This window comes from Acomys russatus, chromosome 32, assembly GCF_903995435.1.
Source record: "Acomys russatus chromosome 32, mAcoRus1.1, whole genome shotgun sequence".
Taxonomy (NCBI): Eukaryota; Metazoa; Chordata; class Mammalia; order Rodentia; family Muridae; genus Acomys; species Acomys russatus.
Window position 1 is genome coordinate 42,065,450 of NC_067168.1, and position 22,776 is coordinate 42,088,225.

General features: G+C 41.9%; 1 protein-coding gene across 11 annotated transcripts in view; it reads right to left on the reverse strand.

Annotated features, from left to right (window-relative positions):
- Nucleotides 1-22,776, reverse strand: part of Rbms3 (RNA binding motif single stranded interacting protein 3) — a 998,257-nt gene that overhangs the window by 54,570 nt on the left and 920,911 nt on the right. For 10 of the 11 annotated variants that reach the window (XM_051140215.1, XM_051140217.1, XM_051140213.1 and 7 more), the window contains 2 exons: nt 10,369-10,479; nt 1,938-1,985 (listed from right to left, as the gene is read on the reverse strand). In XM_051140215.1, the coding sequence (XP_050996172.1) occupies nt 1,938-1,985; nt 10,369-10,479 (159 nt within the window). The remainder of the gene's footprint in view (nt 1-1,937; nt 1,986-10,368; nt 10,480-22,776) is intronic. The other variant, XM_051140224.1, reaches the window with a different exon arrangement.

Genomic DNA, 22,776 nt, shown 5'->3' on the forward strand with positions numbered 1-22,776 from the left:
TCCTGCAAGCATTCGGCTCACCGAGTCAACTCACAAGCTCCATATCTTGGATTTTAATTTTTCTCTGTGGTTTTATTTCTTATTCCACAAGCACACACTTACATGCTTAAGAGTTCTTTTTTAAGTATTATATTTAACAAGCCATTTATCTGCTTGAGAGTTCCAGTGGAACCAGATGGGCACTCCCTGGGTAAAGCACTGTTTCTTGCCAAGATTTGTATAGAGGAGGATCCATGATCATAAAGAAAACACTTCCTGCAATCAGCTTGCAATTTTCATTGTGGTGTGTGTGTCTGTGTGTGTTAATGTCTTTCTATATCCAATGTCTAACACACACATATATGTACACACATACATGCACACACACACACACACACACACACACACACACACACACATACACACACGTTCTCACCATATAGCTGCCTAGAACTCATCATGAAGCTGAGGATGGCCTCGAATTCATTGATATATGTCTACCTCTGCCCCCTGAATTCCTGGATTAAGAGTGTGTACCACCGTGTCCGGCATTCACCATATTCTTAAAGATGGAAGGATGCTTGCTTGAGGGATTATTTGTTAATATTAATTTTGGTTCATTATGGGGAGTATAAACCTTTTGTCAAAGAGGCCAAGGGCTAGAGGAAGTAAAATCTATACATAACAAACCAAGTGTCCTCTACAATGTCACATGTTTGAAATGCAAGACACATTAAGATATGACAGGCACATGACATTTTAATGAATGGCAATCCCTGGAGACCATGAGTACCAAAGTGATGTTTGTGGGAAGTCAACTCTTTGCTCTTCAGTGAGGACATCCATGCAGCTCTGAGAAGAGTACAGCCATGAGGATAACTAAAGAAATGCACAGGGCAGGAAGAAGTGGTACCCTTAAGTTGCCACATCAGGAACGTGCAGCGGCCTTAGAGGGATGCTCTTCCCTAAGAGCCATTTCTGGCTCAACAGCCTCCTGCATTCTTTTGGGTATTTCCTAAACCATGGCTCATCTACTCTTTCCAGGGACCTTGGTTCTGTGTGAATATTTTCAACCACCTAATATGCCAAAGACTCAAAGAGTTCCAAGTCCCGCATGCCTCCTACCACTATTCAATTAATTAAAATAAATTAACATATTTTTTTACAATTTTTCCCTTTTCCTCTTCGTAACAAAGCAAAAATAAAAATTAAGACAGAAGCACAATACCTATGCAGTTCACAAATTTTTAAAAACCTCCAATTTCTTTACATGTATACACCCAGCTCCAAATTGCATCATTAATTTCACAGAACAAATTAAACATTGCTAATTGAATGCTGAAGACCCTCATGTGTCCTCAAGGCCACCTCTGCTACCTTATTGTGACAATGGATCGTCTGAAGTGTTACTTTTGATATCCCAAATATAACATCTTAGAAAAAAATTGAAGTTTTGATTTTTGATTCATTCAACAAATTATTTGAGTACACAATCAGACACTGTCCTGGGAGCCAAGCAAGCACATGGGACAACTCTGACTTCTAGGGAATTCTGGTCTCTAAAGCAGCGCTTCTCAATCTTTTTAATAATATATGCTCTTTTGTGATAAATGTTGAGTCTTTCTCCCACTCTGCAGACATTCTGGTGACCTTGTCAAACAGTGAGACCCACTGATACACAGAACATTGGCCAAACTTCTGCATATCTCTCACGAACTGAGTATCCTTGAGATCTTACTTTTTATTTTCAAGACAGTGCATTTATTTTCTAGACATAAAGCCAAATTGTCCTAGTAAGCAGACTCATACTGCACAGCCTTCCCCTTATCAAAATGAAATGCAAACTTCTTATCCCCATCCCTGTTGAGAACCACTGCTTTGGAGAGCATTGGAGAAAAACCAGGCGAGCTCCATCTCTCCCCTCCAATTAAGTCTGAAAGGAATTAGAATTTTCCTACCTGACACAACAGCTGGTGAAGTACCATAATTCTGTCTTGGGATTGAATCTTGGAATGAAAAGAGCATGAGAAAGAATGCAATGAAGTCCAAAGGAAAATAAAAACAGAACCTTAGCTTTAAAAGTTGGAAGGGCCCAATGTGTGCCACATAGTCACCTGCCCCCCACCCCGTGTCTTCAGGTGCTCAAGGCATTGTTACTCTAGTGGACAGTTGATGTTTAGTCTCCATCATCACCAGGCTGTGCACACTACCAGGACCAGTCGGTCTCAGAACATCACTATCTTCCTCTAGGTTTGTTTGCTCCCTTTGGGAATCAATGGGAGATTCTTGCCCTCCCCGCTCTGGATGTTTGAAGAGTTTTATAAGACAGTTCATCTGGAGGGTACCCAGAGCGTGGTAGGAATGGAGAACAAAAGATATAATTTTAAAGGAGATTAATGAAAAATCCTCATGTTCTTACACCATGTGGATTAAATATGTTATGAAGCTCAAGTTGTTGTTGTTTTATCATCCTGACCATGGAGCAGAGCCCAGAACACTCTCTGCCCCAAGCCCAGGAACCTTGTGTGCAACCACCAAGGCTAGATCCAATGAAACAGGAGACACATAGCTCTTTTCAACGTGCCATGGCATTGGAAAGAAGCTAAGCTACAAGCAGTCTTGAAAACCTGGGGGTTGGTGGGGGCTATAAATATATCAGCTGTTTAAAAACAACAGAAAGGCTTTAACCCCTGCAACCCCTTCATGATCTTTTCCATAATGTTTTTATTAATATGTAGTAACTAAACACAATTATGGGTTTATTACATTCTCATACATGCATGTAGAATTTTTGTCACATTCACCCCCACACTATGACCTTCTTTTGCCCTCTATCTTATACCCTTTCACTTCTCTTCCCATTTCTAACCAGCCCCTAGCCAGGAAAGGGGTACAAAGCCTGTGGTTGCACTAGCCTTCTAAGAACTGAAAGCAATAAGCCCACTCCCAACTCTCAAAAAAGATTAAGGCATAGATGATCTTATGTGAACTCTTATGCCAACCTTCTCTTAAGGAAATGGCACACCTAAGAGGGCTGTGAAAAAGGTAAACCATCTAAGGTGGTGAGAACAAGCAAGTATTGCTTAGAATTCAAGTGCAAATAAGCCATAGTCATGAGTGGTCTGGTTTCTTGAAATCCTTAAGCAGCCTACTGACTTACTTGAATAACAGCCCCACTCTGAAGTAGAATCAATTTGAAAGCAATTCCAAAGATTTTGGTAACAGTGATCTTAATTCCTAGGTACCTTTTCGTAAAATGTGAAATTTCAAGTTATTATCCAAAATTTAGGGAAATCATGACTTAATTTTTGTACCATGTTGTAATATATGCATATCTGTAATTATAATACAAATAGAAACATAGATATTAATATAGCAAAACTAGGTACTCTTTAGTAGTTGAAGAATACAAACAAATAAAACTATAAACATAGAAACTATTTCGATCTCATTTCCAAAAATAAACACACCTGTTTTGCAATTTTTTTAGGATTGATTTTTTTCTTTTACTCTATGTGTATGTGTCTATGTGCATGTGTGTATAGTGCCAATGGATGTCAGAAGAGGGTGCCAGAGTAGCTAGAGATGTAGTTACAAGCAGCTGTAAGCCACCTGATGTAGGTGCTTGGAACTGAACTCAGGCCCTCTGAAGAGCAGCAAGTATTCTTAACTACTGAGCCACCTCTCCAGCCTCCCCCCAGCTGTATTTCTTTACAGAACTACTTTGTAAGGAATCCCTTACAGTTACACTGTGTACCACATGAACAAATTTACAGCCTTCTCTTTTGACTTAACATCAACAATGCTTTCCCTACTTGTATGAAACTCTTGTGATCTTACACTATGCTACTCTTGGGTCTCTGGATGAATCATGGTTTATTTAATTATTCCCCCCTACTAAATACTGTCTAAGATACTGCATAAAACATTTTTGAGGCATACAACCAGGGGACATGTTCTGAAGTGCTTGGATAAGGCACTTTGCTCTTCTTATTGATGCTAAAATACTCGAGGGCATCAAAGCAATTTCCCTCCATGTTTATAAATAATGCATGTTATTTATCTTATCTGGTGTGTGTGTGAGAGAGAGCGGCATCCATGTATTTTGTGTATATTTGTTAAATAACAGCAATGACAGTTTTAAATTATACCATTCAGCTTTCTGTGCCCTATTTTATTCCCAACTCACTCATGTTCCTTGACATTGTTTCTATTAGGATCTCTCAGTAATGATACTAATTTACTTGAACTCAAGATCCATATTCTTAGAAGTAAAGGCTTAATATTTGTAACCCCCCACTCCCAACAGACTTGACCCTAATTCTTCATTTATTATTTACATGGGAAAATTTCCCTGTAAAGAACTGTTATGTTACAATAAGATTAAAGAACTATTTAAACACCATAACCTTTACATTTACATTTTCTGTCTTGTATTAGTTTTTAATTGGAGCGTTCACTCAAGGAATTGTAGTCATTAGGATTTATGAAGCTATTTAATGCTTAGGATACTATTTACTGAGTCATAATTCCACTTAAGATCTTCTGTTCAGTTTTATAATTCTCCATCCTGATATCAATATTTATGCCTAATGTTGGAAAAATGAATAATCCATAATTTCCTCTGGTAATTATCAGTTTTTTTTTAGGGCAGTGGAGAAGTGGGGTGCCTGAAGAATGGCAGGGAACCCTGGATAATAGGGCTACAATTCCAGGATTGTTTTTGTGAGTGGCAATAATTGCACCATGGAAATCCATTGATGTCACAATTCAGCAATGGCTTGGGGAAGGCAAACTGGATGAGAGATAAGGAGCCGTAGAACAACATAGTCTCATTTCTTTCAGCAGAGTCTGGTGACATTGTAAGCCACTGGTGACCAGCAGCTGAACAAATGAAAAGGAGATAAGAGAGTTGTAAAACAAGATTGTCATGCAATGTGGACATTCTTAAAACACACACAAGTCCCGGGTGGCTTCTGCTAAAGCTCCCAGTAACTTGATAAGAAATTATGGATAACGGGGCTTTGATTTCACCAGAGGAATTCTGTGAGAAAGGATAAACAAAAGCAGGAGAAGCTATAAGAATTCTTCAGGGTTAGAGACACGAAAAAAAATAGGTGCCTTGTCTGCATCAAATTCATTTAGCATAAAGCCTATAGATTCAGCCCAACTTAGAAACGGGAAGAGAATTAACAGAGACACTTTGAAGAGGAAAATTCCAGGTGGAAATGCTTTAAACTACATGATTTTAAAATGTGAGATGACAAGAGATGAAATATGCTTGCCCTTTTGAAGATTAAAAAGTATGCTTTTGTTCAATATAATTCCTTTTGTCATGACTCTTAAAAAGGAAAGTAGGGCACTTAGTGGCCTTAGCTCCTTCTAAAACAGGAAACGTCTACTCTGTCTCTACTCTCTTCAGTCTGACTATGACCCACCCTGAGTTATTCCCCAAATCCCCAGAAGGGCTTCTGTTCCTGGACTATTTTTGCTGCTTTCCACACTTCATTTTGCACAATTTCCAAGAGCTCCCATCTCTGAAAGTCTCTGAGACCCTCCCACTGGGGAGAAACACTGGTAACCAGGGACGGAGGCTTGAATGAAAATGTCCCCACAGGCTCGTGTGTTTGGACATTTATTCCTCCATGGTTGTGTTGTTTGAGGATACTATGGAACTTTCAGGACACAGAAGCTTGCTGGAAGAAGTGGACCTCTGGGGGTAGGCATTGAGCATTCTGTCAACACACTTCTTGTGTGACAAAATGTGAACAGACTGATGCCTGCTCCTGCCACCGGCTGCTGCACTTTCCTTGGTGTTATGGACACCATCTTTGTAACTCTAAGGCAAACAAACTCCTACTTGTGTGAGCTGCTTTTGGTAAGGAGGTTCTATCATGCCAACATAAAATGACTAACACTTAGCTTCGATGACAGGGTGGAGAATGAATGGTAGAACAGTGACACTGAAAGCAGGAAGTACAGGTAGCAGACTGTCATAATGCATCAAATGAAACCAAGGAACAGGGAAGAGAGGATAGCTCTGACAAATGTCTATGATTTAATTGGCAGGACCTCAAAACTAATGGTGTATAGGGAAGAGGAAGAAGGACAGTGTGTGTATTGAGTCCTAAGTGTAGAGTTTGGGTACTGGGTGATTGTGACAGTAGTGACATGAAATAAAATAGGGCAGGAACGTGGAAGAGTGCTGCTGGAAGGAAACTCAAAGAAGTTCATGGCATGAATTTGAGTTGTACTGACTTTGAGATGGTGAAGAGGGATCTCCATGGAGACAGATGAGTTTGGATGTTCTGAGAGTAGCATTGAAGACTCGGGTTGAAGTCTTCAATGTGGGAGATGGGGTTGGAAACCATGAGTGTGGACAGCGTTGCTGAAGGAAAGCATATGCACATTGAGCAGGAAGGTGCTATCTGAGCTTGCAAAGGGAAGGATGGAGGAACGGCCAGAGAGAAGTTGTAGAGAGCCAGGCACAACCTGGGAGTTTATTGGACAAACAGGGCCAGATATCTAAATACATGGAATCTTCACATCAAAATACAGTTTATATTAAAAAGAAATTGGACAGTGAGGCCACCGTGGGTCTGTGTGCTCACGTGGCAATGGCTGATGGCAAATGGGTCATAGTTCTGTTCTCTAGACAAGGGTTACATATTCCTTGCTGCTGAAGGTACTGCCTCGGCCCAGTATGTGTCCAACCCTCAGGCAAAGGTATTACATTGAAGTGGAAATCCTTTTAAATTATAATTTCAATGCCACATATATTTGTATGGTGTGACTTTGCTTCTAATGTGGGCAATCCAGAGAATAGTTGATTCTGTGTGTCTGAAATATTTGCTTGGACTTCAGCAAGCTTATTCATCATGACCAGAAGCTTAGCTGTAGACTCCTGGAATATTACATTAGCAGTTAGCACAGTGGGCATGCTAAAGAACTAAGTGATACGCCCTGAAGTAGAGCAAACAAAGGAGTTAGATTGTGGGTCTAATAGAGTGGTACTCCCGTTATGGTGGCCAGAACTTGTACCAGGTAGACCACATCAGAGGTCCAGAATGGCTCACTTGATAAGTGCCTACTTGGCACATAGTACCTTTGTCCACTGTGTTTCACACCATTCAACGCTCAGAGCAAGGATGTGCATGTTATTATTGTTCATAATTTGTAAGTAAAATAAATTGGAATCTCTAGGAAGCCAAGGCCTAAACATACACAGCTAACACAAAGCCAAGGCCAGGCTCTGGACTCTGATATCATTCCTATGTCCACTGGAATTTCCCAAGTGCCAGTGAGGAAGGTGGGAGATGGATCCACTTAGGTGGGAAGAGGTAATTAAATAAGTCAACTTCAACTTGATAAAGCACAGCAAATGCCAATTAGAAGTCACACAAAAGCAAATATACAATGGCATGCCAAAGGGTGAGAGTGGTAGTTTAACAAGAGAAATGACTCCATTCGAGACACTAAGAGCACTCAATTATATTTTTGAATGAATCAACACAATAATGTATTGTCTCTCTCCCTCTCAAAAACCTTATTGAACCAACCTTATTGAACCATCAACTTTTAATGTTAGTGTTATGTTGCTGAAAATTAGTGTTACATGATGCTTATGTTGTAACTAAACACCATTTGCTTGCAATAGTGAAAGCACACAATGAAAAGAAGAAAAAAGCAAGAGGGGACTTGGCACTAAAAATAAGGTCCACGTGATAAAATCTTTGACTTGCTAAGAAAAACCATGGCCCATAATATCATTAAATAATCATTTCTGGCCGTTGCCAGCTGGGTAAAAGTTGTGGTCTGTTCCTGTTGAAAAGTCTTAGATATATAATTTTATATTGCTTATTTAATTAGGAACTAAAATAAATTGAAGCCTATTCTATTATTTATTTTTTCTGTTTCTTTTCAATTATTTTATGTGTATCAGTGCTCTGTTTTCATGCACACCAGAAGAGGGAATCAGATTTCATTAGAGATGGTCATGAGCCATGATGTGGTTGCTGAGAATTCAACTCAGGACCTCTGGAAGAACAGCCAGTGCTCTTAACTGCTGAGCCATCTCTCCAGCCCCCTTTTTTTCTGTTTCTTTAGAGATTCAGTCACATTGTGTGTCTTTCCTAGTTGGCAAGTTGAAAGCTCAGCAATGAAGCCAGCTTTACTTTTCACTCAAATGAGTAAATGTGTAAAAAGTTTCTTCCTATGCTTTCCATTATAACTCATATTTTTTAACAAGAAAAAAAAATCACACAGCTGGGTGTGGTAGTGCACACCTGTAACCCCAGCACTCTGGGAAGCAGAGGCAGGTGGATCTCTGAGTTGGAGGCCAGCCTGGTCTACAAAGCAAGTCCAGGACAGCCAAGGCTACACAGAGAAACCCTGTCTTGGAAAAAAAATTGCCCTTGAGATTGTCATTTAACACAGTAAGGTGGCCTTTATTCTTACTCATTTTCAGCTGATGGCCTTTGGTGCCTAAGAAACCTATAGAAACTGAAATATACAGCAGAGATACCATAAGCACAGGGGCTTCTAATTCTGTATCTGGAATCTGCCACACAAAGAGACTGCAAGCCATCCTTACACTTGGCTAAAAGCTGAAAGAATATTGCTCTGAATCCTTGTCTCCCCAATAATGAAAATGATCTGAACCTGGGTGTCAAATTAAATGTGATCTCAGGCCTGACTTCTAAAGTCCATCTGAGACCCTCACGCAGTCTCGTGACCCAGCTTGGACTCTCAGCAGGTAAGTTATCGCAACGGCACATTACAGTGGAGGGGGTGGGTAGCTTACGATAAACTGAAGTTCTTTCTTGGAAGCATGTAGGTTTTCTCCATATGTAGGTAAGATCACAGAACACTCTGTGGGGTTCAAACTTCTTTCCTTTTCATCTCCTTTGATTAAAGGGAGTTGTTTTTCTAGGGTCCCCATCCACAGCTAGTATACAGAAGGGCATACCAGTAGTACACAGTGCCTGTGCGCATGTGAGAACCATAGAGGCAGGATCAAAGAGACACACGGGCTTAAAGACACAAAGTCAGCAGCTTTGTGTGTCAGAATGAATGATCTGGCTCTAGAGAGAGGGAGGTTGAGATCCTTAGATGCCATCTCCTCTATGGTACAATTTAGATTCAGATCAAGGTTCCTGACTCCTACTCTTGGGCTCTTTCTACACTGTTGAAGCTGCCTCCATTAAAAGAAGCTGAGCCTTTCTTTTCCATGTCTTTACAAAAGACAAGATCCTCTGCACTGATGTGTGCGCGGAACACTCAAGTGTGACTGCTGGTAGTCCACGAGGCTTGGATTCTCTAAGAGTGCTCAGCATAGGCTTAGTGTTCTAGGTTGTGTCTGACATAAATATTGGAGGGATTTCTCTTAAAAAAAAAAAAAAAAAAGAAATCTCTGCCAGTGAGTTCAAGTGTGTCACTAATAATGATCAAGTGTGCTACCTGTCAGTGTTTCAGTCCACGTGATGACACCAATGGGAGGTAGGAAAAAGACACCTCACCTGAGGAATTACCCCCATCCCACAGATCTGCAAGTTTATCTTAGGGCATTTTCTTAATTGCTAATCAGTGTGGAAGGACTCAGCCCATTGAGGGCAGTGCTAGTTCCTAGTCACACGGGCCTGGGCTCTGTAAGGAAGTTATCTGAGCAAGTCAGCAAGCATTGTGCTCCAGTCCCGCCTCCAGGTTCCTGTCCTGGCTTCCCTCAGTGATGCACCATAACCAAATGACCCTTTCCTCTCCATGACAGAAACAGAGAAGCAAATACGAGCAACACAAAGGCGTCATAACTGTAAGAAAGTATTCAACACAGCAGATTTCTTTCCCTCTCTTCCATAGTAACTATGCCAGTGCAGCCATAGGGGAAAAAAAAAAAAAAAGCGCTCAACTGGGCCAGCTTCTTAGTGCCTTCCTATTGCTCCAAACATCGGCAGTGAATGAAAAAAAAAAAAAAAAACCTTCACAGTAATCTCAGTTAGGTCTGGCTCTTACATGTGAAAGGCCTGGGACGGACAGTGGGTCAGCTGGTAAGTGTCTGGGGAAAGGAAAATGGCCCCATGTGTATGGTTATGAAGTGTGGCTCCGCATGTGTAGGCAGAAGGGCCCCTTCCAGAAAGAGCTACGTTGCACTAGAGGCACCTGGTGCACTGTACCCCTTAACAAGCGGGACCTGGAGTCTCAAGGCAATGCCACGAAGGACGCCATCCTTGCCCAGGTGAAGGCCCGTTCCCCGGGATTGAACTTGCACGCAAGCCTGTTCATGCTGGAACCTGAAAGGCATGTAAGACCAGCAGCTTCCTAGCAGTGTGAGTGAAAACAGCACAGGGCATCTTCTCAAGTCCCCAGGAAACACAACCAAATGCTTCCACTCACCGTTCCTGCTGTCCCCAGGGAAAGGTGGTTCATCTGCTGTGTCAGCGGGCCCACGATGTTCGTTGGCTGCATTGACATGGGGTGGTCCATGGTGGGTGTGATCACAGCACCCTAAAAACACATACAATGTCCATCTGACAACACGTTCCGAGAGGAAGAAAATGGTTGGTTTGGTTTTCTCAAAAGGAAAGACAGTGCTAGCCTTCGGCGAGCATCCTTTTCATGGAAAACAATGAATGAATTCAGGCTGGGGGTGGGGATTTGATGCCGTCCGTGCCATTCTGCTCATATGTGAATACTTGGCTCCAGCCAATACTTGTGAATACTTGGCTCCCTTTCCTGTGATGTGACTTAAACACCTGCCCTTTACCTTTCCAATACCTGATGTAGGGTGTTTTCAAATAAATCGTATGCGCCCTTTCTCCTATTGCTCTGACACATTTCTTGGAAAACTGGGCACAGTAATAGAAATTCTGTAATTTTTCTTGATATTGAGTAAAATGTGCAGTTTGTTCATTTTTTTTTTTACATTTAACTTTTTTTGTGTGGTAAGTAGTGTGTGTGTCTTGGGGTGCATGCATGTACATGCTATAGAAATGTATGGAGGTCGCGGGGTATCATGCAGGAATCGGGTCTTCCTTCTCCCATACGAGCCCCAGGGAATGAACTGTTGTCAGCTTGGCTTCAGCACGTTATCTGCTGAGCCATCCTCCAGGCCCACCACTGACTCCATTTCTTTGTGCTTTATACAGGCAATTCTTGCTCACCCCAATATAACCTATGACTGGGGAAACAGTGCAGTGAGCTTCTAGACCACATACGGATGCATCCAAACCTAACATGAGTCATCCATGAACCATGGCTACTATTTCAATATTTTTTCTTCCTGGTTGATCATTTAGTCATTTTTTTTCTTTATTTATCCTTTTGACACAAGAAAGTGTATTGAGCTTTGTGTGTGGGCCTTTTGTGTATGTGGGAGTGCTGTTAGTAGTCCTGGTGGTGGTTGTGGTATGTGTGAACACTCATGTGTATGTATATATGTACTTGTTAGTGTAGGTATATACGTGTATAGTCACATGTGGAGGCCAGTGTTCAACATTCTGTGTCTTTCCTCAGTAGTTCTTCTCATTTATTATTTTTTTACACAGGATTCTTATAAAAATGAAATAAACTTCCATTCATAATTATAAACAGGTATACAGATTAGAATTTAGGCACTCTATTTTTTTCTTCCTGCTGCTTGAGTTTCCTTACTGAAAGCAACTTACTTTTTTCCAGAAGAAGAAGAAGAAGAAGAAGAAGAAGAAGAAGAAGAAGAAGAAGAAGAAGAAGAAGAAGAAGAAGGAAAAACAAATAAATAAGAAAGAAAGAAAGAAAGAAAGAAAGAAAGAAAGAAAGAAAGAAGGACCCAAAAGACTCCTTTAGGTCCCCTGGGGATAAACTCCAGCAGACTCTCAGAAGTCAAACAGATGCATCTCTCTAACTCTTACCCCAGCATTTTAACCCTGCATGGGCACAGGAGTTCCCTCTCTTCCTATGTTTAAGACACAAGTGGCATCGTCAGTGTATCTGTCATTGGACCTTCCAGCCCAGGGCTCACCTGCCACAGTTCCAGATGTCTCAATCTAATCAGACTTCTGAGTCACATAAAGGAACAGATATGAAAATCCAAAATCAAGACCACAGTGACTGGGTGGGGAGGGGGAGGAGATTCCATCCCCCTCCATGCCCAGGAGCTGCCCTCTCCCTGGGGTGTTACATGAGAAGCCGACTTAGGATTCTGTTTGGGAAGCAGTCACAAAGGAGGTGGGCAAGCCTCTGACAGATCCATCAAAATTCTCATAGGATAAGAACAGAGGGACGACAGGATGCCTGCACTTGGAATTAATTTAGAGAAGATTGTCTGATCTCTCGGAGACTTCCTTCACAGAAAGCTGCATATGGGGAGTCATTTGATGGCAGCTGCTGGCGTGCTGCGTCTGCCTATAAAGCAGAGATCCTGCCAATCACACAGAAGAGCAGGAAGGGACTTGTCATAATTTGGAATTGTAAATAGCAAGACCAAGCACAGAGTGGAAAATCATGGAAGGGAAATGTTCCTTAAGCAGATGAGATATTGTAGATAAACGAATGACGCTACAAGAATTCTTGGGAGGAGATATATGAGACTGTCTTTGCTTATAGTCAGTAAAAATGTCCAGTGAACAGAGAATACCCACAGGTTTTCAAGAACATAAGTTGTTTAATCTCAGGGGAGTGGAAGACACTCACAATTAGTGAGCTAACCGCAAGTGATTGACAGGAGCCCACTGGAGAAATGAAGTTTTGACGGGGTTTATCAAGGACCTTGGAGGCTCTCAAGTATTGGTTATCACAAAAAAGAATGGTGTTTGTCAGCCACACTGCTTATCAATGTCAACAGAATCTCTTTTGTGTTGTGCAGTACAGAGGGGAAATGAGAAAGAGGAGAGAAGTAGAAAAACTTTACAATGGTTAAGGCAAACCAGCATCCTCAGAGTATGCTGTCAAACCCGTTCCACCAATGCACTTAAGCCCTGGGCTTCAGAGTGCTCTGTGACAGCCTTTGCCAACACATTAGGGGTGACACTGTCTCCTTGAGACACAGGGATTGTGCTGCCTGACAACCATTCACTAAGCAAATGGCAGCGCAAGAGCAGACAGATCTTTTCATTTCAGCACCTCTGGATGTCTGGATTTGCTCAGTGTTTTAAGTTGCAAAGAAAAATCCTGTAGCCTGCCTTACTACCCCTGAAAAAAGCATGCCACGGTCCCGCAGCTGATGGGGCATCTGAGCCACTGCTGTGAGACCAAGGCCTTCTTCCTGTCCTCAGAGGGCAGGAGATGGTCACCCCAGCCCTGAAGTAAGGGTGACAGCAAAAGTGTGCAAAAAGTCACCCAAATGAGGCAGGATAGGAGGACAGAGAAAAACTAAGGGGGCATGGGACGAAGACTCAGGCTGGAAGCTGGCAGGGACTCAGAACCGTCAACACGGCTGGCAAAGATCGCATGAAGAGAAAGCTCTTGTTTTCTCAAGGACATTGCAAACAAGGGGCTACACACAGAAGGGCTTACCAGGGCCTTGAGTTTGGCCATGCCAGCTGAGCACTCTCTTCTCTAATCACAGAACACAAACACTTCATAAAACCACCTTATACGCTCATCTAGAAAAGGAAGCTCTTCTAAGGATTTTTAAAAAGCCAGGAAATCAGCTTGTAAGTTTTTGTTCATTTTTTTTAAAAGTTGTTGTTACTCTTTAAAGATCGTCTTATCAGGCCCACTCATTTACTGAACTCTGGCTTCTAGGATTCTGGTCTGCAGTGGAGTCAAGGATTTGGCTTTGTCTGACTGGAGGTCCCTAGAGGGGCAGGGAGCTCCTCAGGGTGCTGTGACTGTCCTGAGCTCAGTCTCCATTGCTGCTGCTAGGACCAGCTTTGGTATCTAAAACTGGAAGGTAGAAAAGAATCTCTGCTGTTGAACTTCCGCTAGTATTGGAAATACATTTGAACTCTTTGAAAGTCCATTCATTTCCCAATGAAATCATAAGGATTTTTTCACACTCAACAGGACATGGGCAATCTCTCTTGCACTGAACGCACACAGCAAACATGGATGCTGGAACCCGAACTTGGGTCTCCTGGAAGAGAAGCAAATGCTCTTAACTCCTGAGCCATCTCTCCGGCAATAGTAAGAGATGAAACACTGCCCCTTATAGATGCTGGTTTCCCATTGTGACAGGGCATGGGCCTTTAACTATGAATTATCGCATGCTATTACAAGAAAGTCAAACAGGCCAAATCCTGTATCTTGCAGAGGCGAGGCAGGGCAATTTCCCAAAGAACTAAAGCCCTGCTTCACCTGGGAGCTTCCATGTGACCAGCTTAGCATAGCCCTTTGTACATGCCATCTATCTAAACCTCACATGTAAAATCACAGGAATGCTAAAGCCAAGGATAAGAAGGTCATTTGGAAAAGGAAGTAAGAAAATTACTTGGCTGAAGAAAAGGAAGGGAGAAGAATGGTGACCCTATCCCCCTTGCCTCCCCCAAGTGTCTCATGGTCAGACGCTCTTGGTTCATGCTAATTATTCTATTTCATATAATGATTTATGCAGCCAAGTTTTAAAATAGGAACCAGTTCATGTAATTTTTAAAAATATAGCTGAAGGTCAACTTTTATTTTGTCCTAATTCTGATTTTGTCTCTCTGTCACTATAATATTTTTAGAACAAATAGCCTCTTGAATTTAAATATATGTAACTATTTTTAGCATCCATAAAATGAGGCATGAAGAACATGAGCAGCTTAAAAATCAAGCAATTCATGTAATGACTGACAGCGATGATAGTGAATGGGTGACAGCGATGATAGTGAATGGGTGACAGCGATGATAGTGAATGGGTGACAGCGATGATAGTGAATGGGTGACAGCGATGGTGAATGGGTGACAGTGATAGTGAATGGGTGACAGCGATGATAGTGAATGGGTGACAGCGATGGTGAATGGGTGACAGTGATAGTGAATGGGTGACAGTGATGGTGAATGGGTGACAGCGATAGTGAATGGGTGACAGCGATGATAGTGAATGGGTGACAGCGATGGTGAATGGGTGACAGCGATGGTGAATGGGTGACAGCAATGGTGAATGGAAGAATGAATCAACAGTGTGAATGGCATGATAGACTCTCAGCTACCTCAGAAAGAACATGTCCAAAGGCACTGATTGGTAACATCAACATGAACTCATGATGTTTTAACCTTTTCCATTTCTTGATGTTAGCCTGGGTATTTTGAGGGGGGTAAGCCCGGAGAGAGTAGACGGAATTGGTCGTGGTTGAATAAGAATGCCCTCCTCTCCATAGGCTCAGATATTTGAATGCTTAGTCCCCAGTTGGTGGTTCTGTTTGGGAAAAGCTCAGGAGGTATGGCATCGCTGGAGGAAATGCATCAGTCGCCAGGGGCGTTGGGGATGAAAAGCCCTGCCTACTTCCCCTTTACTGTTTCCAGCTTGTGTTTAAAGGGAATGAAAAGCCCCGCCTACTTTCCCTTTGCTGTTTCAGGTTTGTGTTTAAAGACCTGCGCTCTCCGCTTCCTGCTGTGCTGGGCGCTGGCTGCCATGGATCCTCCCCAGGATGGACTCTTATCCCCCTAGAACTGTGTGTGCAAATAAACTTTCTCAAGTTGCGTCTGGCGATGACGATTTATCACAGCAACAGAAAATAAATACAGGGTTTTAAAGTACTGTTGTTGGGGAAAAAATGAAAACACCAAGAACCATTTGCTATCTTTAGAGACATCATGAAGATTTAGCTACTTGGATAAATTTACAACCAACTTAGGGGGACAGCATGACTTCCAAAGTCTGGTTTGAAATCTGAAAGGCTATGACAAGGATGGTACCCTTTTATGTACAAACATTTTATAGTAATTTCTGAAAAGAAAGCATCCCTCCAAAAAAACTAACAACAACAACAACAACAACAACAACAACAACAACAACAACAACAACAAAGCCTGCCAACTGGATGTGGGAGTGGCAAACCACCATGATAATCTGCAAGCTGCGCAGCCTCGGGGACCCCCTCACATGGATTCCTTCCCCCCTATTTATTGCTCTTGAATCCTTTCTTCAAGCGTTCACCTTAAAACAGAGTCCCATCGTAGCCCACACTCTCTGCAATCTGTACAGATAGGAACTGCACGCAGCCAGTCTTTGCAAGTTCATTTCCCTGTGTCTAGGACTAGTTTTCATTTAAACTAACGGCTGGTTAACACTGACTAGAGTTCCTGGCTTAGATCTCTCCTTTTAAAAGAGTGGACGCTGGCTCTTCTCTACGTGGGTTCTGGGCATCCAAACTTGAGTCTTCATACTTTCACAGTGAACACACCACCCACTGGGCCACATCCCAGCCCCACATGATCTTTGCTCTTCACGTGGTTCTATTCTGTATCTACACTGTGTTCCAAAGCCTAGCGTACATCATTCCCTCGTTATAATAAATTACTGGAAGAATCATGAGTGAGCAAAACTCCAAATCAAAAAGTACTTTGAGAGCTGAGAGAAGAGTCTGCCTTTAGGAGTCCTTGCTGCTCTTGTGGAGGACCTGAGACTGGCACCAATGTCAGGCAGCTCACAGCCACATGTCACTGTGGCTCCAGAGGACCTGATGCCCTCTTTGCCACCACAGGTACCTGCAAACACATGTCATACACAGCACAGACAATCATACATACACCTAATTTTTAAAAATACTTTGGTATGTATGTGTGTATTCTTGTGCGTGTGTGTGCATGAGTAAGTATGAGTGTGCATGTGTGTATGTGTCAAGGTCAAAGGACAACCTACAGTGTCAGTCCCTGGGTGTCTTCGGCCTTTTAAAATGCGATATCTTATTGGCTTGGAACTTTACCAAGTATGTCCAGCTAGCTGGAACTGCCTGCTGCAGCTTTCCATCTTCCTGTCACTGGTACAGTCAATAACAAACAATTTTCCCCACAACAATTAATTATTCACCCCCAAACATCATTTATTCTAAGGTCTAGAACCCCTAGCTTATGTATGTATGTATGTGTGTGTATGTGTGTGTATTGTGAACATATATTACATTCATATATATAAAAGCTCCAATTATATAATATAAAAATCATTTTAAGACACAGTAATTAGAAAAGAGCACATCCACTGCCTAATCCCTACAACTAATAGCTAACATCATTATTTTATTATAATGAAACTTCTAATTCACTTGCCAAATTCTATACTTAATTAAGAAAAATAGCCAAGGCCATTTGTAACTTGTAATTTGTAACGGTTGCATGTTCACTCTTGAGGTCAAATGTATTTGTACATTATTTTGAATTGTGGTAGACTAGGGTTCAGCCTCTCTTTCATGATCTTGGACAAAATTAGACTTAATCAGTATGGTGTCAAATGCAATCCCAATCAAAATCCTTAAGACATTCTTCATAGAAATAGGAAAAACATCCTGAAATTCATATGGAAGCCCAAAAGATCCCTGATAGCTAAAGCACTCCTAAGTGACAGGAGCAATACTGAAGGGATTACCTCCCAGATTAGGATGTACTGCAGAGCTATAGTGAGAAGAACAGCATGGTACTAGCACAAAAACAAACATGTAGATCAATAAAGCAAAACAGAAGACCCAAACCTGAGAGCAGGCAATTACATCTATTAAAAAAAATTAAGATGTCAAACATATACCCTAGGAAAAAAAGAGCAAGTGGTCCTGGGAAAACTGCATGTCGGTGTGCAGAAGAGTGAAATTAGAATTGTGCTTATGACTCTACACAAAAACCCATTCGAAATGGATCAATGTCTCAGTGTGAAACTCGAAATGCTGACGATTCACTCAGGAATTAAGGTCAACAATATTTAGACAACTAACTAGACCAGTGGTTCTCAACCTTCCTAATGTTGTGACCCTTTAATACAGTTCCTCGTGGTGGGGTGAACTCCCACCATGAAATTATCTCCATTGCTACTTCCTACCTGTACTTTGCCACTATCATGAACCGCACTGTAAACATCTGTGTTTTCTGATGCTCTTGGGTACCTCCATGTGAAAGGGTTGATCTACCCCCAAAGATGTCGCAATCTAGAGATTGAGAACCACTGAACTAGAGTTTCATGGAGAGCATGAGATTTATTTTAATTCATTTCATTTTACATTTATGTGTGTACTTATTGTGTGTCTGGGGGTGGCACGCGTGCTCTGTACATACATGTGCATATGTGTGGGTGGGTAAGTACACCCATAGGCATACACATGTGGAGGCCACAGGAAAATGAACGTTAAGTGTCTTGCTCCATATCTCTCCACCCTACTCTTCTGATAAAGGGTCTATCATTGAATCTGGATCTGGGCTGGAGACCTGAATGGCTCCCTTTTTCTCTAACCCATACAACGGTGGGGTTATGGGCAGATGGTCAGCATGACCTTTTCCTCTGAGTTCTGGGACCAAATCTCAGGTCCTGACACTTGCATTGCAAATGCTCTTGCCCATGGCAAGAGTCATGTCCTAGCCCCTATCTGGTTATTTCATTGGGATAGTTTTGGAGGTTGGTTGTTTGCTTGGAGACATAGCAGAGGATGAAGATGAATGTCGCTCCTCCTGTTTCTACCTCTGAAGTCCTGAGATTTTTAGACTTAAGGTCAGTATGCCTGGCTCTGATGCTGTTTAAGACAAACACACCGTTTACAGCTAAACAATAAATATAGAAAATTTTGTACAAAGTCTATCAATAGAGACACTATTTGTTATAAACACAGTTGGAGGTTCTACTCATAAATCAAATGCTCAGGTTGTTTTGTTGTTTTGTTTTGTTTTTTTGTTTTTGTTTGTTTTTTTTTTGTTGTTGTTGTTGTTTAACTGAAAGAATGGATTTTTAATGTAATAGTAAAAGATGCTAAAACCAAATGAATTCTGCCCAGAGATGCCCCTTCGCAAGAATCCTTATTAGAGTATGCCTTGCCTACTTAAATGTAAATAAAGGTTTCCCTTATTAGTTAAGTACATATTAATATAAGACAGTCATTTTGAGTGAGAATATGATGAAAACATGTCACATTGACGTGTTTCTCAAAAGCAAGTACCACAGACCATAGGAGATCTCAACAGGGCCTTTTCTTCTTTTATGATCCTTTAGATTTTTATGTTTAAAAGACACATGCTAAGAAAACATGATCAGCAATAGCTGCTGGCCTTTTAACTTCCCTACAAAAACATAACAGGAGCTGGAAAGATGATATGGTGTCTATGAGCACTTGCTGTTCTTTCAGAAGGCCTGAGTGTGGTTCCCAGAACCTACATGGTGGCTCACAACTGTTTGTAACTCCAGTTCTAAGGGATCCAATGACTTCTTCTGACTTCTGTGGGCACTGAACACATATGGTGTACATGCATGCATACATACATACACACATACATACATACAAAGAGAACATTTATACACATAAAATTAATGTAAAAAATTTAAGGAATAATAATAATAATAATAATAATAATAATAATAATAATAATAATAATAATAATAGCAATAATAGAACAAAGCAGTTCTTAACTACATTAAATTATTGATGGAAAGCTGGAAAGTTGGGACTTTGTGGTCCAATGTCCAAATAGTTTTATTGACTAAATACACAACAGAACTCTTAGTGTTTGATAATTAAGCTAATATACCTGCTATAAGAACTGATACTATTAAATATTTTTAAACAATTCCATTATGAAGGTAAATTATTCTTTTCCTTTTACTCATTTTACTTTGATTAGTGTGTGTGTGGGGGGGAATGTGGGTGTGCATGCAGGCTACTTGTGTGTAGTGCCCCCAGAGACCAAAAGGGGGCATCTGATCTTCTGGAGCTGGAACTGCAGGCAATTGTGAACAACGTAACTCTAGTACTGGGATTTGAACTCAGGGTCTCTTGAAGAATAGCAAGCTCTCTTAACTAGCCCACTGGATTCATTTACTACACCTGAAATATGGTGTAGTGTCTGCTCCTGCATCACTACCTGATTAAGGGTACTGAGGGACAAAATGAGTTGGGGGCACTTGCTCAGACACAGGGCTCTTGTGGTTTGAATGGACAGTGGCTCCAGGACCAAAGTGGGCAGAAGGCTTCAGATGAAATAAAAAGCATCCTAGTGATCAGGTGAGTTGACGAACTTGTAGGATCCACCCATCCACCATATCCAAAGTGCACCACCACAAATGCAGCCTCAACGTTTAGTGTTGTACACGTGCGTGTGCAGGCATGCGTGTGTGTGCATGTGTGCGCACATGTGCCTGAGTGTGAAGGGACACATGCCTGTATACTCATGAAGGTGAAGGTGGGAAGACAGCCGCAGGCCTCATTCGTCAGCTGCTGTCCACCTTGTTGTGTTTTTGAGACAGGGTCTCTCCCTGGCCTGCAGCTTGCAGAGGAGGGTGGGTCCCCTCATCGAGGCCTCTTCAGCACCATGCCCTGCTTTTTTATGTGGGTTCTGAGGATTCAACTCTAGTACTCAGGCTTGCATAGCAGCAAGCCCTTTACCAACATAGCCATGCCCCAGCCCCACATACTTTTGTTGGCTTATCTGGGCTTTCTGGTGCTGTGAACAGGCTTAATAGTCTCTCGGAAGCCTGAAATTCTTGCTGAACGTTGCTGTTGATGAGACTAGAAATGCTCTGTGCTCTTTTTTGCTGGCAAGTGGTCACTCTCTAGACCTCCATGCAGATTTCCAATGTACCAGAAGTTTCAAGAGCTTATCAGATGCTATGTAAGGGACCCATCTTCTTAAAAACAATGAAGCAAAAAATGACTCCCGGTGCATGTGTCAATATGGCCTGCACAGGCCCCTCATCAACAGCTTCCCTAGCTGACAAATTGGCCAAAACTCCCGACACCATAGCAACTGTAACACGGCGATGGATGACACAGGTGTTAAATGAGCCTGGGAACGTCCTGCTTGACTCACAGGAGGGATCAATGGGGAAAGCTGCCTACCATACTATAGGCATTGTTTATGAGGCAAAGAGACTTAATATGTCACAGGACACCTCTCTCCTGGCTATTACTGGGAAAGTAGCCATTTCTGGCCTTCCAATTTGCTACAAAATGCCCTTTATTTTGTGGTTCCTCAGAGGAAATTTCTAGGCTGTATCTATCTAGTCTCCTTTAAGAATTTGCCTGGCTCTACAGAGCAAGTTGAGGCCAGCCAAAGCTAACACAGAGAGACCCTGTCTCGAGAAACAAAAAACAACCACCACCAACAACAACAAAAAAAGAAAAAGAAAGAAAGAAAAAGGAAAAAAAAAAAAAAAAAGAATTAGCCTGGGTCATGGCAAAGGCTCAACAAGACCTAAGGATGTGGGTGTGAAGTCATGACTATGTTAAAAAACTAACTTACTTCCCCTGAAAGAATCCTTTGCTTTGACTGATGCTGTGCAGAATCTCTTGAGGCCAAGCCCAGCCTCAGGGATCCAGGTCTGTTCTTTCAGAAGGACCCAGTGTCTGAGCTTTAAGGGAAAGTCTAAGAAGTGTTGTGTCCTCTCTGCCATGGTTCAGGGTGAATTTTCTTTCTGTATGTGCATGTTCATATGTGTGTACATGTGGGGTACATTTGTGTGAAGTACGTTTGGGATCTAGAGACAAACTTTGGCATTGCCCCTCTGGCACTGCCCCCATTGTTGGTTGCAGGTAGAGTCTCTCCCTGGCCTCAGCCTTCCAAATAGGCAACACTGGCTGGACAGTGAGCTCCAGGGGTCTGCTTGTCACCCCCTCCTCAGTACTGGAATCACAAGTGACAGCCACCAAGTGGGTTCTGCGACTGGAACTCAGGTCCTCACATTTGCAGTTTCACTTTGCCAACTGAGACATCCTGCTGGATGCAGAGTTAATTTTCTACTGCACCACTTCAGAAACTAATCTTCATTTGCTTCTTAACCATTGTGTTAATTCTCCTTCCAGGTTTTAACTTGGGAACCGGATAGCTTGTGCCATCTCAGCAATATCAATGTGTTATAACCATAGTTAGCTAGAAAAACAAACTCTGTCCTTTTCCATGAGTAACTTTTTTTTTTTTTTTTTTTTTTTTTACTGTCGCTGTGTTTGTCTGTTTGTTGGCAACAAGGATCTTACTAGCATCCAGTTCAACCAGTTATATCCAGTGGTATATCACTCCTTCAGGGCTGTATCCACTGGTAATATTTGTTCACAGCTCCCTAAATCAGTGCTGTCTTCCCATTGCAGAATAGGGGCAACCCCAGTAAACCCAGCCAAACAGACACAAAAGACCCTCAAGACTTTTCCTCTTTTACTATTGGACACAGATCCACAAGATGTGCTCCTCAGAAACACCTTCAGGGGAGTGCACATAGAAGTCACTCTAGAATAAAAGCAGATGAGGACTGTGATGCCCGTGTCCATGTGTAGTTGGGGACAAAAGTTGCCGAGGGCCATGCAGCCACATAGTGGCCAGCAGTGACAGGATAACTCTATGATCATCTGGAAATGTGTAGGCCGTTAATCTTTGGGATTAACAGGCCATCAGATCAACCCACTGCAAAGAATTCTCTAGAAAAATGACGTTAGATACAAAAGTTTCAGATACAAGTATATGCTAATTCTATGGCTTATAATTTATTTCCACAGGTAGTTGGGATGGTCAACTAATCCCAGACCACTATCTCAGAGTCATTCCACTAAGAGACTTTATTACTTTTAATATAGCTTGAAGACCGATGCCGCCGATGGGAACTCAAGTTTGAGGGCTTATAACTATATAGCCTATGGTTGCTGGTCTCTGTGTTAGCTTAACAAAACTTCTATAAAGCTGGGCTGGAGAAATGGCTGGACAGTTAAGAGCATGTACTGTTCCTTGTAC